Here is a 15,682-nt window from a genome sequence, read left to right as displayed (position 1 = left end):
AATTCCAAGTGCTTGCTAATTTTCCCCTTAAAAGCACAAGGAATCAAAAGCATTCATAAAATGACCAAATTTGTAATCAAGCATTCACAGAGAAATTTATTTCTTCAGTACATAATCAAAACTTATTTTGATGGAAGTCACACTCAGTCATATTTTTCCAGGAGAAACGATTCTCAAACATTTTTGCCTGTCCTCTGTTCAATGCCATTTCTTCTCCCTTGTCACCCTAAGGTTAATGCTCAGGAAGGAGAACAAAGTGATTATTACTGTGCATGACAAGGATTGTTTGCTGCAGCAATTACTCCTCAATCAGAATGTTACTTTTGTTTACACTCAACATGGATAAAAATATGAACCCTAGATATTAGCATATGCTAAATACACATTTTACACTGCTTGAATTATGAGCAGGTAACACACTTTAATATAGGTGTGGCATTATGACACCTCTTTTGAAATTCTAACATTCTGTGCTATTAAATACATGTTCTTATTTTCATCTGCATGAGAGAAGTGGTTGATTTTATTCACATCAATACACTGAACTAACAGGTATATTCTCATTTGTATCAAAGCAAACACTGTATGCTTATAATCTATATATTTATTTCCCTGAATGATTATCTGAAATACAGTCAATGTTTAAAGTTCCCAATGAAAAGGTTAAAAAACTATCTCCACAGACAAGTACCATAATTTTTACTGTATGCTGGGATTTTTAATCTGATAGCTCATGAATAGAATTTGCATACAGAGCAGACAAAATCTCCCTAAAACACTTCTACAGTTGATTCCCTTAGTGGTTTGACATGAACTGAATGGTGTTGAACAATTTAGGCACCATTGTTTGGGACAGGCTCTTTAACTCCTTTCTGACTCCTTAACAAATGTGAGAGGCTGCGTGTATCTTTATATTAGCGTACATTCTGGTTAACTGCATTAATCATACACAACAGACCTGGGCTCAGTTAGGTGGGTCTTTTCAAATACAGGCAATTAAACCCTCCTACATATGAATCACTTTGCATTCACAGAATACTTTCTATATGAGCACTAAATATTTACAAACGAGGCTGGCATATTTTATATAATCTTCACCACCTCGGCTGAGATGACTAAGGAGAGCTATCATTATGTACATAACAGAGTTACAGGCAGGTGCAGATTACATAGGGTCACCTTATTCCTTATTCCCATCTTCCCATTATGGCTATGGCAGCTGGACTCTGAACTTGACACACCACTCACATTGCTAGCTTGAAATAAAAGGCATGTCAATTCAGGATAGTTTACAGGATGTTTTGCAAAAAAGTTATGATTGTTATTAGTTAAGATTTTATGAAGTTTCCCCCATATTCTAGTATGTTCAATCAGGCCATACTCTCTTACACAGGAATCACAAAAGTGAGATGAACTGTCTCTGCTGAACTCCTTGTTCTGAAAAGCACAAACATCATCAACTTCAAGTCTAATGCTGCAACCCCAAAGGAATTTTGGAAACGAAAAAGCCACTGACTCCTTCACAGACTCCTTCAAAATGACAGAGATAAAGGGAAGAGTCAATATGCTAATGGTCACAGTCTCTTATTAGAGACATTTTAAAAGGAAGCCTCTGTCTCATGGGAAATTCTAATCTGATTTTCTTTTCAACTATCAACAAAAAATATTTTTGAAATATCAAAATTAAAGAACTCTTTTCCCATGGAAGATGAAGTATAACATATCCAACTGACTATTACTAGACATTTTCATTTGAAGCAAAAGCACTTTTACTTTCCCAAAATGAAGTATTTTATGTTTTGCTAAAAATATTTTAACAGGGATTTATTATCTGCATTTTTAGTGTTAGGGCCTTTCATTACCTTCCATTTAAAAGACACAAAGCAAAATTGTAATGATATTTAGTATGCAAAGCAGATGACACAACAGATTATAATTTCTAAATAAGGCACTAGATTTGTGAACTGAGATTTTACAAATGCTGAAACAAAACCAGGATGCATTTCCTTAAACTGAACCACAGAAAGAAATAAAACGCACCTACTTCCAATTTCTGTACTTGCATGTGTTAAGAATTACTCCTTACACCATATCCTGCAGAAAGTATGTTTTTTGATTTATTATTATTAATAATACTTCCAAAAACCTGGATGGCGTTAGCACTTTACCATTTGTAGTTGCATTAGCTGGCCTATCATTTTGTCTTTAAAGCAGCCATTATCATGCACAGTTTATCTCTGTATAAACCACTGGGTAACAGCAGTTTGTCACCTCTGTATATATTATTGATGAGAAGGCAGACAACCCACCAATTAAGATGCTTCCCTTGTCCCATCTCCAGGCTCAGCCTGAGGTACTGATGGAACAGTTGAAGTAAAAACTCAGTTTTACATTTCAAAGAAAGTTCAAAGGCAGTGAGAAAAGGCTACCCTGCAAAGGACACAGAAATTGTATTTATTGCTGGAAAAGTTTATTTAAGGAGTAGACTGTATTATTTATTCTGTATGATAATAAAAATTATACTGTGACTCCACATCTTGTTCAACTAGACGTTCGACTTAGTTTTTCTTTCAGTCTTGTATTAAATCTAAATGACAAATGATAGTTTGAACATTCTCTTCCAACAAAAGTCACAGCTTAGTATCAAAGATACAGTTAAATAATAGCCAAGATATAAATGAAGCAGATTTAAATGGATTTGCGTTTCTACTGCTACCCCAGCAAGACATACAACAATGTATCTTGTGCTCCAAAACATTGCCAAGTGATCAATTAAAGAAAATATTAAAAGTATCTGAAATCAGGATGTCTTCAGATGGACAAACAACCCTGAGATAACTTGTATTCTCTGCTTCCATCCAAATTCTCAGGTTGTCAGTAATCACCAAGCCATTCCATAAACACTAAGTATTTATTCCACGGCCTATTAGTCCTTTCTAAAGTAAGTAAAACAGGAGAATTTATCCAATAGAAGTTACCTAAATGAAATATTCTGCTAAAAAATATATATTTTTAAAGAAATTAGTATCAAATGAAATTACATTGGCTGCATAGCATATCTCTCGTTTTTGAAAAACCACACAGCCTTTCTTTCCTCTGTTCCTGAACATAAGACTAAATATCCCATGTTAAGACACATTTATGCAGCTGTCAACAAAAGTCATCAATGCAATACACAGTACAACTTTGCAATGGTAACTACACAGGATAAGTGCACCACATCTACTCTGTAAGTTAATGGAAAAGAGTTGAGCTAGATCAGCTCTAGTAGACAACACAAAATATTTCTCTTACCTCCATTTCTGTGCAGTGTAAATGGCCTGATTTACCTGTAACAGAAAAAAAGGTTTTCAGATTAAGTAAAAGATTATGGAAAACAATAAAACTAAAAACCGGAGTCTTTTTTTATTTTGAGTAATTGCCACATATTCTTTGTCTTACTTGAATCATACATTTCAATAATGTTATTATTATGAATGCATCACAGAATTAACAAGAAGGCCCTACCCTTTTTATTTGGATCCTTCACAATACTCCCTTCTAAAAATATGTGTGTTTACTGTCTTGGTTCATTATTTAAATTGTATGACTGATGCTTGGCCGTGGAAGGAACATGAAAACACACTGGCTTAAATTAAGCAGTAGCAAATAATTATTTCAAGAGAAAAAACAACATTAATTCATAAACCAGGGAAAAGCCACTGTTTCATCTAATACTTCTGGGATATCAAAGAGTTCAACAACAACATAAAGTTCAAGCAAATTAAAGTTGAAGCATTACTGTACTATTTTTATAAGTCCCTCTTGACAAGTTTTGCATTTCCTCAGCATTCAGGAGCATCACTTTGGAATTTGCATAATATAGAGAAATTAAGTTTCTGAACTGTTTCATCAAATTGAAATCTCAATTTTCCCAAATACAAAACAGTTTCATACAAAAGTGGCTTGATGGCTTACAAAAAGAAGACTGAAATTTCACAGCATATTAGGAAACTATCACGTCACTAAAAGCAGCAAGTTTATAATTTTGTATTAATAATACTTATCAAAGTACGATGAAGTAATTCTGACAGGATGATTTTCTGCTGGAAAAATTACATTCAAGAAAGTTAAGTATTCCACAGAAATCTATCCAATTGAAAGGGCACCTACACAAAACCTTAATTTCAAAACATACAGACTCTTTTTGTCTTAGTTTTTCGGCTGCATTGCACTAACACTGCTAGTTTAAAGTCTGACTTTGGGCCCGATGGCACAGACCCCAGGAAATGTGTGGCACAGTCCTGAGTCCTCACATGCTCAAAAACCAGAACAGGACGCATTCGCTTGACTGCGTGCGCTCTGAGAGTGTATGTTCCACAGGATGGTTGCCAAGGATTTACTGCAACAGTTAAGAAAAGTCTGCAGTTTGTAGCCATAACTGGAAAGACTGTTTTATCAGACTGGCTGATGAGCCCAAGGAAGCTCAACCAACTGGTTAGCACAATGTTTGCACAGAGGAGTGATCATACTGACTCCATGTTACACAAGAACAACATGCAAAACACTCGGCACTGAGGGAGAGTCACCTGCACAGACAAAAAGCTTAATTTTTCATACTGAACTGGTCACCTTCCCTTCAAAACTAAAGGTTAAACACATCTTGAATGAATAGGGAACATCCACCTAACAGAGTGAAAGTTGTTTACCTTCCTTTTGAACTGTTGCCAATGTAAGCTGAATGCTTAGCTCTGGTGTCTGACTTCAAAACAAAAAGCAGAAGAGTGACTTAAAAAGGCGGCTTTTGCATCACACATTATCTTTTCAAAAGGACTGGTGTCTCTGGTTGATTCACTTTGAGATTCACATAAAATGTTTTTTTCTGTTTAAAATGGTAACATTAGTGTGATTGTTATAAACTATAAATGGGAGAAAATTACTGAGAATGTTTTTTAACTACCCCTAGGATTATTAGCAGATTTACTAATATTAGGGACTATTTTTGTGAACATCCAATTACAGATGACCAAAACAATGTGTCTCCATGATAGAAGATGATATAAGACTAATTCACAGAAATGTAATCAAGATAGGAAAAAAAAATAGCACATGGTGCCTTTTTCGGATAAAGGTGTTCCTTATTTCATATATGCTACTTTCAAAATTTGCTACTGCTTTCAGAGTAAATCATGACTTACTTTTTGTTTTATTATAAAAATATAGGGAACACTAAACTGAATTATTTATTCCTATTTATATCAACATTTTAAAAAACAATTGTATTGTCATGATTGCATGTGCTGTGGCAGGAAGGCAAAATAACAAGTACTTTAAGCCTCACACCAGTTCAAATGCACCACAGACCGTATTCTAGACAGGTGCAAACTACTAAGTGACTTACAACATTATAATATATGCTGTGTTATGGTAATTATTAACTATACCATTCCATATGCCTCTGTACACCCTGAGTCCAGCTATACACTTATCAGATTTCCCCAAGGTGTTTGCAGTGACTTGTGGACACCCTCCATCAAGCATTTACTACATTTCAGAAGAGATCATTAACAATACTGTTAATGCACTTACATACATCTATCAAGATGGAAATGAATTAGCTTTTATATGGCTCCTACAAACCAATTTACTTAAATTGCCTTTATTTATACTGGCTGGGGTAGAAATTTCTTCCCTCTTCAGCTGACATGACTGAAAAAGCAGAAACTCATAAATGTAGCCTAAGGGTCACACTTTCTTCATTTGCACTGCAAGAAGAAAAATCCCTATAAGAAGTCATAGAATAGTCTCTGTCTGCAAGCACTGTTAAGTGCTTCTCTGATAAACAGGCGAAGTCTTGAAAAATTATTTCAGGTGCTGCTTCTTAAGATAAGTGCAGACTTCTCCAGACTTCAGAACCATTCAACTAGTTATTCATTTGTGTAGCTTCTCCACCACTCTTACTGCCAAAAAAACATTCAACAATAATCTTCCGTGACAGCTTTTAAATAGCAGCTAATACATTCATTACTAGTAAACAGCATAATTCTGTCAACTTCAGCTTATAAACAAACTACAGTTTGGAAGATTATATGGGTTTTCACTCTCAGCTTGTTGAAATGCAAAAAGTGAAGTTTTTGCAAGAAGAAAAGTGACTTACATTGGAGGTTTCCTGTATGTCTGAAACCAGTCCCATTTACCAGGGGAAAAAAAAAAAAAAGAAAAAGAAAAGAAATCCCAAACCTTCACAAGCACTTTCTGTTCTTAAAAATTTCTATTTGAAAATTATTCTTATATCAAACTCTCAACAAAAGGAGTCATGACAAACTTTCCTCAAGCACTAGGGAACACTGTCTTACCCCTTAGGGCAGGAGATTCCTGTACTGCTGCCACTGGTAAGAAACACACATTTAAGAGTTTTGAAAGAAAAATAGATAATTCAGTATGTTAGAATGGATTGACACAGCATATTTGTAGGAAAGCATGTGGGATGTGCAAAACCATTTGCAATCCCATCTGAAGAAAAATTACGGTACAGAGCTGACGTTAGTGATGTGACACCACGTTCATATGGCCGCTGTTTCAGCCATAACCAGCTGCTCTAAGAGCCCTGAAGCTCAGAGCATCTCCCTAGCCTTCCTCTAGTGTCTCAGATTCCTCTCCTCAGATCCACAGGCATTTCCTTCAAGGGACCTTCTTGCAGAGTTGAAATTATAAGCACTGATTTTCTGGCAACGGTGTGGCTGATGTATGCACTGGTAACAAACCTGAAACTCATTTTCTGTTAAAGATTATAATTAAATGTCACAGCCCACTTCTGCTGTTGCCACAACAGCAGAACCCAAGTGGTAGCAATGACACACACTGCCTGTATGTACTAGAGGACAGTGGTAAAGGTGGCCAAAGAGGGAACATAGGAGCTAACCTATAGAAAGGGAGCAAGGAAGAACATAAGAGTCACTAACTCAATCTCCTTAAATTGGACAGTCTTCAGTCACTCTCCTAAGCTAACAATTAGTTGAATTTGTATTTGCATTCTAGCTTTTACATCTTCAAGAGGCACTGTAGCTACAATAATAAGCTTTTCTCTGCCCTTAAGAGAATAAGGAACTCCCCTAGTGAAAAAAAAGTAGTTCAGATTCACATTTCATCATCTGACTGCAGAAACTGGAGTTTTGGCAACTTTGGAGTTACCAAAAACTGGAGAGCTGGTAACTAATCTGAAACTGGTCAGATTAGTTACCAAATCTGACAAATTCATCAATACAAGAGTCAAGATGAGTACAAATAAAAGGAAAAGGAATGAAAGAAGAAAGCAAAGGTAACCATGCAACACAAGAAAAAGAGATGAATATGCAAAGAACAGGATTCATAATTAAACGAAGGGAGAGGAAAATACTGATATAGGAGGAGTGAGCCAGAATTCTGGCTAAGGACGATATTACGAGATAAACTGAGGAGGACAGTGAAAACTTGGATGATAAACAGAAATAGAAAAAAAAAGTGACAAAGACAAATATAGGGAAAGTGTAGCTTATGAGTGAGACATCAAGATGCAGGGAAGAAGGTCAAGAAGAGTGAGAACATGAGCAAATGGAAGAAAGCAGACTTGATTAGGAGAGGTAATCAGAGACCCCTCAGAGCAGCAAGCACAGAATCCCATATTTTTAAGAAAAACACACTTTGAGGAACAACATAACCTTCCTTTAAACTGTAATTAGAAGGCAACGAGAAATGGGATGAGTTTTCAGAGCTTGTGGTTTTTTGGTTGTGACTCATGATTTCTGTATCAGCCTACAGCTGATGACTTAGTAATTATATGGCTCATTTTTCTGCTTGGGAGAGAAAAGAAAAAGAAACTGTAAAAATTGTAAGGGAATACAAAGAAAATTCTTAGAGAGGTTTCTAGACCAAAGGCAGTCATGATTTTCCTTCCCTGTGTCAATCTTTTTGGCACAGAAATGTAATCAAGATAGGAAAAAAAAATCAAGATAGGCACAAAAATGTGCCTTCATTTTTCTCCATTCAACACTTCACTTAAGTTACTCCTCATTTGGTACAGTCATAGGCAATCCTCTTATAAATTGCTAAGAGGTCTTATGTGTTAATACCCTGTTAAATTTTGTAACAAAAATATTTTTTAAATTGCAAGTTAACAAATCCATGCTACCTTAGTGCTACCTTCTAATATATAATTAAATAGTGGCTCTTTGTCTTGTCTCATTTCTACTCTGCACAAGCCTGTGCTCACCATATAATTTTTCTGTGTTCCACTGCTCACCTTCTTATCCAATCTCTAAGCTTCCCTATGGATCACATCAATTTTTGTTACTCTAAGAAAATACTGTGGTAGATCCACATCTCTGAGTGCTGTTGAGCTCCATTTGTAGTCTCTTCTGCAGATGTGTAAATACAGATATTACATTCACTTTCCTCTGACCTGTCCAGACATCAACCCTTCACAAAAAAGTGTGAATTTGCAGAATTCATGTGTTTCAATTTTTATTTTTATTTTTTAAAATTTCTGTTACTCTAATCATACTCTATTTTTTCCTGGAGCTACCCAACTGCCTGCTCATCCAATAAGTAAGTGTGCTCCTGGCAGAATTCTGACTTCATTGAAGTCATCAGCAGTTTCTCCCATCATGTTTGACAGATCTGGAGTTTCAAGCAAGTTACAGCTTTTCTAAATTGATAATACAGCACTGCTGGATCTGTTAAGAACTTTCACCAGTTGTTAATAAACTTTCTCAAGTATATGAAAAAGGAGTTCTCTTAATTCTTCTCTACCTTGGCAATCTCTTTGCAGTCTTGTATTTACACTGTACAAAGTGACTCATCTCCTTTTGTTCCTCTTAAAGTGCACAGTAATAAAATTCAGTAACACACTCATAGTTGCACTTGTCACACGAGCTACCTTAAGGTTTTATCGGGAATGGTACAATATTCCCTTTGTTTCCTTACCAGATCCAATGCTGTAATGTGATAAATTAATTCAGAAACAAAGAGTAAACACTCCTCAGTTTCCTTTTAACAAATATTAAGAAAAAGCTTCCCCAGTTTTATAAAGATATGTTCATTGCCAACATGGAACCAGGACATTATGTGCCTTTAATCCTCTTGTCACCTGCAACACACCTCCTGCACACTTGGCAAACACGCTCACGCTTAGGTAAGGCTCATTCTCAACGCTGCTGCCATGCAGGTCATTTGCACTGCCTGTCACTCTGATCACGTCTTGCTCTCTAAATCGTCCTGTTCAAGGCACTTTCTCTCTCTCTCTCTCCCTCTGTCACATCAAACACCGCTACCATCTTCATTTTCAAAGCTCTTCTTGCATGACCCCGAGTCCCACCCATCACTTCTCACCGGGTACTGTGGGGTAAACCGTCACCTCCAGCCAGCCCTGAAGTTGGACTCCATCACCCATGGTTTTTGCCAAAAAAAACCCATCTTTGTTCTTTCTCCAGCGATGCCACACAGGGACATGATAACTCTCTGCAACATCATGGCAGATGTCTCATTTTTTACTCCACTGTTAACAATGACAACTAAAATTCCATTTTCCTTTCTACAGCAACATTTTTACTGCATTAGCCAGGAAAACCTCTGTTAAAGTACAAATGTGTTATCTTACTTAAAGTCATTATTAATATCAGGAGCCCATAATTCGTCAAAGTTTTTCTTCCAAAGTTCTTATTTTTTCCTTAGGAAAAAGTGCAGTTTTCAGACAACACCAAATCAGACTTCATTCCTTCACTGCCTACTTACCATCTTCAACATTTCTCCATACAAATATAGGTATTTGTATGGAGAAGTGGTCACATACCACTGTTGGAAATTTCCTTCCATTTCTTTTGTGCAGGCATTTGAAATATGCACCTTTTTTTAGTCAAATACATTGTTTTGTTATGCCGAGGTCTTTCCTTCGTTTATTTTATCCTCCTCCACCAGAGCTGCCTACAATAGGACCTCCAGCACCTGGGATATTCACAGAGAGCCCATGTAACCCCTGGTGCACGGGATGCATCAGCATAAGCCATGACTGGAAGCCTTCCAGTTCACACTTACGTACTGGGAACCACTATGATGACAGAAAGTCTGGCATAAATAAACCCTAAGCTTTCTTTTTTCGCAGATCAGTAGAGCAAGCAGAGATAAAAGCATCAACTCACCAAGGCTCTTCTGCGCTGTCTAGTACTATTTTCTTCCTACCTTGACTTACAACATTAACATACCTATATAGATATCTATCTTAAAACTCTTGGGGGATAAAGTGAGGCTCAATACATCAAGTCTTACTATTTTTTAAATACAGATATGTCTGAGTAGCATTGAACTAAATCCAAATTCAGAGTATAATTAAGCCAGCATTCTAGAGGTACTATTTATTCTAGCATTATTCATAGCAACACCTCTTTTGAAACTTAAACAGCAAGAAAAGCAACTCTCATCCATCATTTTTTAAAAGGGCCAGTAAAATTAGAAGGAAAGTGTCAGTACATTCATTTCCCTCTAAAAATCATGCCTATTTTTCCTCTTGCTCCACAAGCAGCTGAGAGATGAGAATGTCTTGATGCACACAAGCTGAATTTGCAGTTATTCATCCTATATTTCTCCACACTGCCCTCCAATACTTGGGCACACAAGGGTGTAAGAATGACACAAGTCATTAAAACTGCCAAGACAACATAAACTATTCTTCTCCAGTATGTCTCACCCTCAGCCCTCCAAGTCGCGTGAAAGCCACCATGCAGTCAACTTTTCTGTGATCTTTTTGATTCAAAGCCAGAATACTCTATTCATTATGCCCTCCTGCTGAACATCCAGCAGATTGCCAAGAGAAAAATCTGCATCGTACGTGCTTCCGATAAGACCAGCAGTAATTTCCCTCTGTGCTTTTTCCTCTAAGGCTGGAGGACAAGGCAAAAGAAGGGCCACTGACACTATCCACAGAGGTGCGATCTCAGGAGAGAGAGGGAAGGCCGAGGAGCACCACATTCATGCCAGCCCTCAACAGCCAATGGATGGAAGTCAGCCCAGCTTGGCATTCAAAATACCCGCCTTTGCCCCTTTCCGAGACCCTCACGGCTGTTCCTCCTAAGGAGCTTGGTGCAATCCCCAGAATCAGTGGCTGCCTTTGCTAAGTCAGGGATCTGGCACTAACAAAACACATGGGGAAAACTCTCATTTTACCAAGCCTGCTTATGCCCAAAACTGTCCTGCAGGAAGGAGGTGGCACAGCCAGTGCACTGAAAAGCAAGAGCCCCTTATGCAGCTTGCAGCAACAGCTCAATGCCAATGAAATAGCCTCCTGTGCCCTAAGGTATCCTGATGCCACTGAATACTGGGCATGAGGTCTATTGCCAGCTCTTGTGTGGGTTTTCTATTCCTGTATCTATCATTTCATTATTGCTCCAAGTTTATAAAAGCATGTTGTAAATGTGGTTCTGCAAGAGAGCTCAGGGAAGTCAAACCACACGTTTACCCCGAATGTTTTAGCTCACTCAGAAGTCATTTTTTATTGCAGCTGGCACTTCACGAGATGCCACCCTTAACTCTTTTCGTATAAATTGCAAGTAACAAAGAGATGGCTAAAACATCCATTAGTTAAAATACAGTCTACTCTATATGTCCAATTTCATCATGGGTATTTCTAAGCAACCCAAGTTTCTGTGGTACTCAGATGTAACAGAGTTACCACGATCCATACTAAGATGACCACAATGAGCATTTCTTCAGTTTTTTTGCACTTTCATGTTTCTTTCTTACTTTGGTTCTGGAAAAGCAATAAGGTTTGCACTGCTCTGTAAAAACATCACTTCATGTGCGTCTCTAGAGCAAACTCTGTGACACGGCTGCGTTTGCTCCTGACTTTGCCTGAGCCCCACTGACAGGCGTGACTGATCACATCGCTCTCCACAATCCCAGACAAAGCCCGAATGTTCGCTACCCAAAGACACCATTCTTTGGGGACTCCTTTATTTGCCCACACAGGATTCTGTTGTTTACTAAAACAGAAACTAACAGCCAATATTTGTTCCTGTGAATTATCCAAACCTATGCACCAACCTACAGCTATACATTTTTTATGTATCGCTAGAACAAAACAGCTTTACAACTCAGAGCTTTAACTCGAAGAACCCCTATTGCTCTAACAAACCTCCTGACACGGGCATTTAAATCTAAATTGTCTGAAATACAAAGGCAGAAAAACAATTAGCAGGAATCCTTTCTGATTCTCCTTTTGCCAGGGATTCAGGTAATATTAATGGTTACATCAAAATGAATAAAGGAGTGGCATTTTCATCCTTAATATTTTTACTTCTTTTTAACCAAAACCTTGTTTTTTTAACAAGGTGGCCAAATATTAATAGATCACACAGATAACACTAGAAAGATCTGAGAATCAGTCTCTGTTTGTGGTTAAGGACAGTGATTCAACTCCAACAGTGTTTTTCTGCCCCACTATCAGCGAAACTCATCTTTGTTTCCTATCTCAAGGACATTTTCTTCAATTTCTATATATTGTTACTTGGAATTTCAAGTATTGTGCATTAACTAGAAAACTGTTTCACAAGAAACTGCTTTGGAAAACTACCATCAGTTTCTAAATAATCAGTACTTCTTTTTAAGAAAACTTCTAATTTATATCTCAGGAGTAAAATTAATGTGACCAGACAGCTTCAGGGCCTATGCTTCGCTCCCCAAGACACAGCACCAGTGCAATGGTTCTTCCTAAGCTCTCACTGCTACAAAGCAGAATACAGAAGGCTAAGAATAAAAACCCGTTCGAGAGGCTCAAGATGAAATTGTCTCAAGAAGCTCATTAATCATCACCTCAGGAGAATGCAGTGAGCAATAAGAAAAACAACTGGAACATTTCAAAAGATACCAACCAGAAGCAAGCCTACTGTCAGCTCCTCAATATTCAGTATAGTGAATTACCAACATTCACTGTACCACTTACAGGACAGTTTCCAGTGAAAACCTGCTACAGGTTTCACAAATCAAAGAACATACAAAATCCTTTGTGAAAGCTTGATGGGTGAGCCTGTATTTCCATATTTCCATAGTCTCTTCAAAGTTTGGGAGATAAGGAAGGCCAGGAGCAGGGAGAGGACCCTAGAAGGACCACTGCCTCCTTTCAAATCCAGGCACCTACCAGCCTGCGGATGATGGAAATGCGGGATCACTGAGTATGGTTTAGGGACATCTGGCAGAAAACTCCCCTCCTCCACTTTTCTATTATGTGCACCAGAGGGGGTACTCTCCCTGGGATAGCTCCCCTTTCTTGCTTTCCTGGGAGGTCTTAGCAGACTGGTTATCTTCATTTATGTTAGCCAATATACAACATAAAGCATACAATTATAAGGTTAAAAAAAAAGACAGGAAAAAAAAGAGAGAAAAATAGACAGGGCTGGAAGATAAAAAGGTCTCTTCCATCCAAATATTTAAATGCGGTACCAACATACTCAAGCTAGCACATGTTAACTAAAACATTTTCAAACACTAATGCAGATGTGACATGTAGCTTTAGCATAAACTAAACATGCTGGATATCAGTGAGGGGCCTGAATTTTATATCTGAGTTTATCCAACACCCTCCTACAGGAGGTAAGAGGAAATAGAACAAGCCCATCAATAGCAAGGAAAGAAAGCAAAAAAAAGAAAGACATAGTAAACCAATATATTTCCTCCAATCGGAAAGAGAAAGGAAGAAGTCTGATATCATCTCAAAAGACTGTTAGCAAAAGCACCACACAATAATGCAATACAGAACTCTTCATTGCACTTGTGACATGCAGATGTCTTGGTCAGGAAAGCATTTTCCTGGAATTTCTGGGTGTTGGTCTGGCATTTAAGTAACATTACAAAGACTCATTTTTAAAAACAATTTTAAAAACACACCAGATCACATTTAAATGGGAGTCATTATTAGACTCATTACAATTGTAGAACAAAATTATGTTGCTTCTTCCACTGCATGTATTTTCATATTTGCATGTACCTCTAGCTCCAAATTGTATTACTGCAAATCTCAGCCAAAAGACTTTTCAGACTGGCATTGTATTAAAAGGCTTCATTAAATTGTAACACCACGCATAATATACGTGTTCCAAATGCTGAGGGCTCCATTAATCCCATTTTGTGAATTTACCACTGTCTTCTGCTTCACTCAACTTTAAAATACCAAAACCTCTGTCTCCTCCGAAAATTCTGTGACATTTAACGTGAACTAGGCTGTTACTGGGGAATATCACCATGTATATGATAACCGATCACATCCCTGTGCTGCCCGGCTTTAATTTCTTTTCAGAAATCGAGCTTTACTTCCAAGAAAAACTATTGCTTTCCGCATCCGTAATCAGAAGCTTTGAAATGCCGAAAAAGACTTGCGCCCTCATTTTCCTTTCCAACGCAAGATACGGTTTCCTGGGTATTTTAACGAAACAGATGGTAGGTGCTAAGCCCCTGTACAGGGCTTTCTCACTTACTTAATGTCAGCACACATCTAAATCGATCTATTTCTATTAGGTGCCTTTTGATGCCAAGCTGTTTCCGGGAGACCCTGCGGGATGCAGGGCACGGCCGGAGGAGCCCCAGAAGCAGGCGCTCCCGGTGCGCGGATGACACGGGATTACGCACCAGGAGAGACGACGCAATTACAAAACACCGAACCCGCATTCGCCTGCCCGTGCCCGCACGCAGGCGACCGCATCCGAGGCGGCGGGTTCTACCTTTCCACGCACGGCACCCAGATCCTGCAGGGACAAGGACACACACACACACACACACACACACACACACACACACATACAAACACGCACACCCCCTCAGACGCCCCGCCGCCGCCGGCACGGCCGAGGAGCCGAGCGCTCGCCCACCGCGACCGTCCGGCGGGAAGGACCGTCCCCTCCCGGACAAAGGCTGATGGAGACGGGCGGCCGACCCCGGCTGGTGCCGCCGCTGTGCCCGGGGGCTGAGCGGGGCCGGCAGACCCCCAGCCTTACCTGCGGCGGGCGGGGGCGGCCGGTCGGGCTCGTCCTGCTCCAGGGTGACGGCGCCGTCCCGCCAGACGCGGAGGTGCGCGGCCGCCGCCCCCGGCCTGCCGGCGGGGGTCTCTCCGCGGCGGGCGCGGGCGCGCAGCGAGGCGCAGCACTGGTAACATACGGCCCACGCCTGCTCCTCGTTGATGGGCTGGTTGTAGAGCCGCAGGATCTCCTCCAGCGACAGCGCCTCCGGCTGCCCGCCGGACCCGCCGCCGCCGTCCTCCTCCTCTTCGGCGGCAGGGCGGGAGGCGCCGGGCTGGGGCTCCATGCCCTGCGTCGCCTCGGTGCTACTCGCTCAATGACCGGCCCCGCCGCCGCGGCAGCGGCTGCTGCTTGCGCTGATGATGCTGCTGCTCGTGCTGCTGCCGCCCGGTCCCGCCGTGCTCATCCTCCCCGCCCCGCTAGTGCCACCAGGCCGCCGGACGGACAGCCGCAGGCAGGCAGGCAGGCAGGCAGGCAGGAGGCTGGATCCAGGAACCAGGCGGGAGGAAAGCAAGCAGCAAAATCAGCGCCCGGTCCGCCCGCCGCCGCCGCAGGGGGAGCGACAGCTCATAGCAACGCAATGGCGTCCTGTCCCCGCCCGCCCCCGCCGCCGCCCGGCGCCGCAGCGCCCCCTGCCGGCCCCGGCCGCTACGGCGGGGAAGGACAAGGCG

General features: G+C 40.2%; 1 protein-coding gene across 4 annotated transcripts in view; it reads right to left on the bottom strand.

The window, feature by feature from the left end:
* SPIRE1 (spire type actin nucleation factor 1) overlaps positions 1-15,371 on the bottom strand; it is a 124,578-nt gene extending 109,207 nt beyond the window's left edge. For 3 of the 4 annotated variants that reach the window (XM_017819455.1, XM_017819456.1, XM_017819457.1), the window contains exons 1-2: positions 14,991-15,371; positions 3,295-3,329 (exon numbers count right to left, since the gene is read on the bottom strand). In XM_017819455.1, the coding sequence (XP_017674944.1) occupies positions 3,295-3,329; positions 14,991-15,297 (342 nt within the window). In that variant the 5' untranslated portion in view covers positions 15,298-15,371. Of the gene's footprint in view, positions 1-3,294; positions 3,330-14,474; positions 14,569-14,990 lie in introns of those variants that run through there. The other variant, XM_017819458.1, reaches the window with a different exon arrangement.
* Positions 15,372-15,682: the final 311 nt, after the last annotated feature.

This window comes from Lepidothrix coronata, unplaced genomic scaffold, assembly GCF_001604755.1.
Source record: "Lepidothrix coronata isolate B3197 unplaced genomic scaffold, Lepidothrix_coronata-1.0 Scaffold75, whole genome shotgun sequence".
Classification (NCBI taxonomy): Eukaryota; Metazoa; Chordata; class Aves; order Passeriformes; family Pipridae; genus Lepidothrix; species Lepidothrix coronata.
The sequence above is the reverse complement of the archived record's forward strand: the minus strand, read 5'-3'. Positions and strand labels throughout refer to the sequence as shown.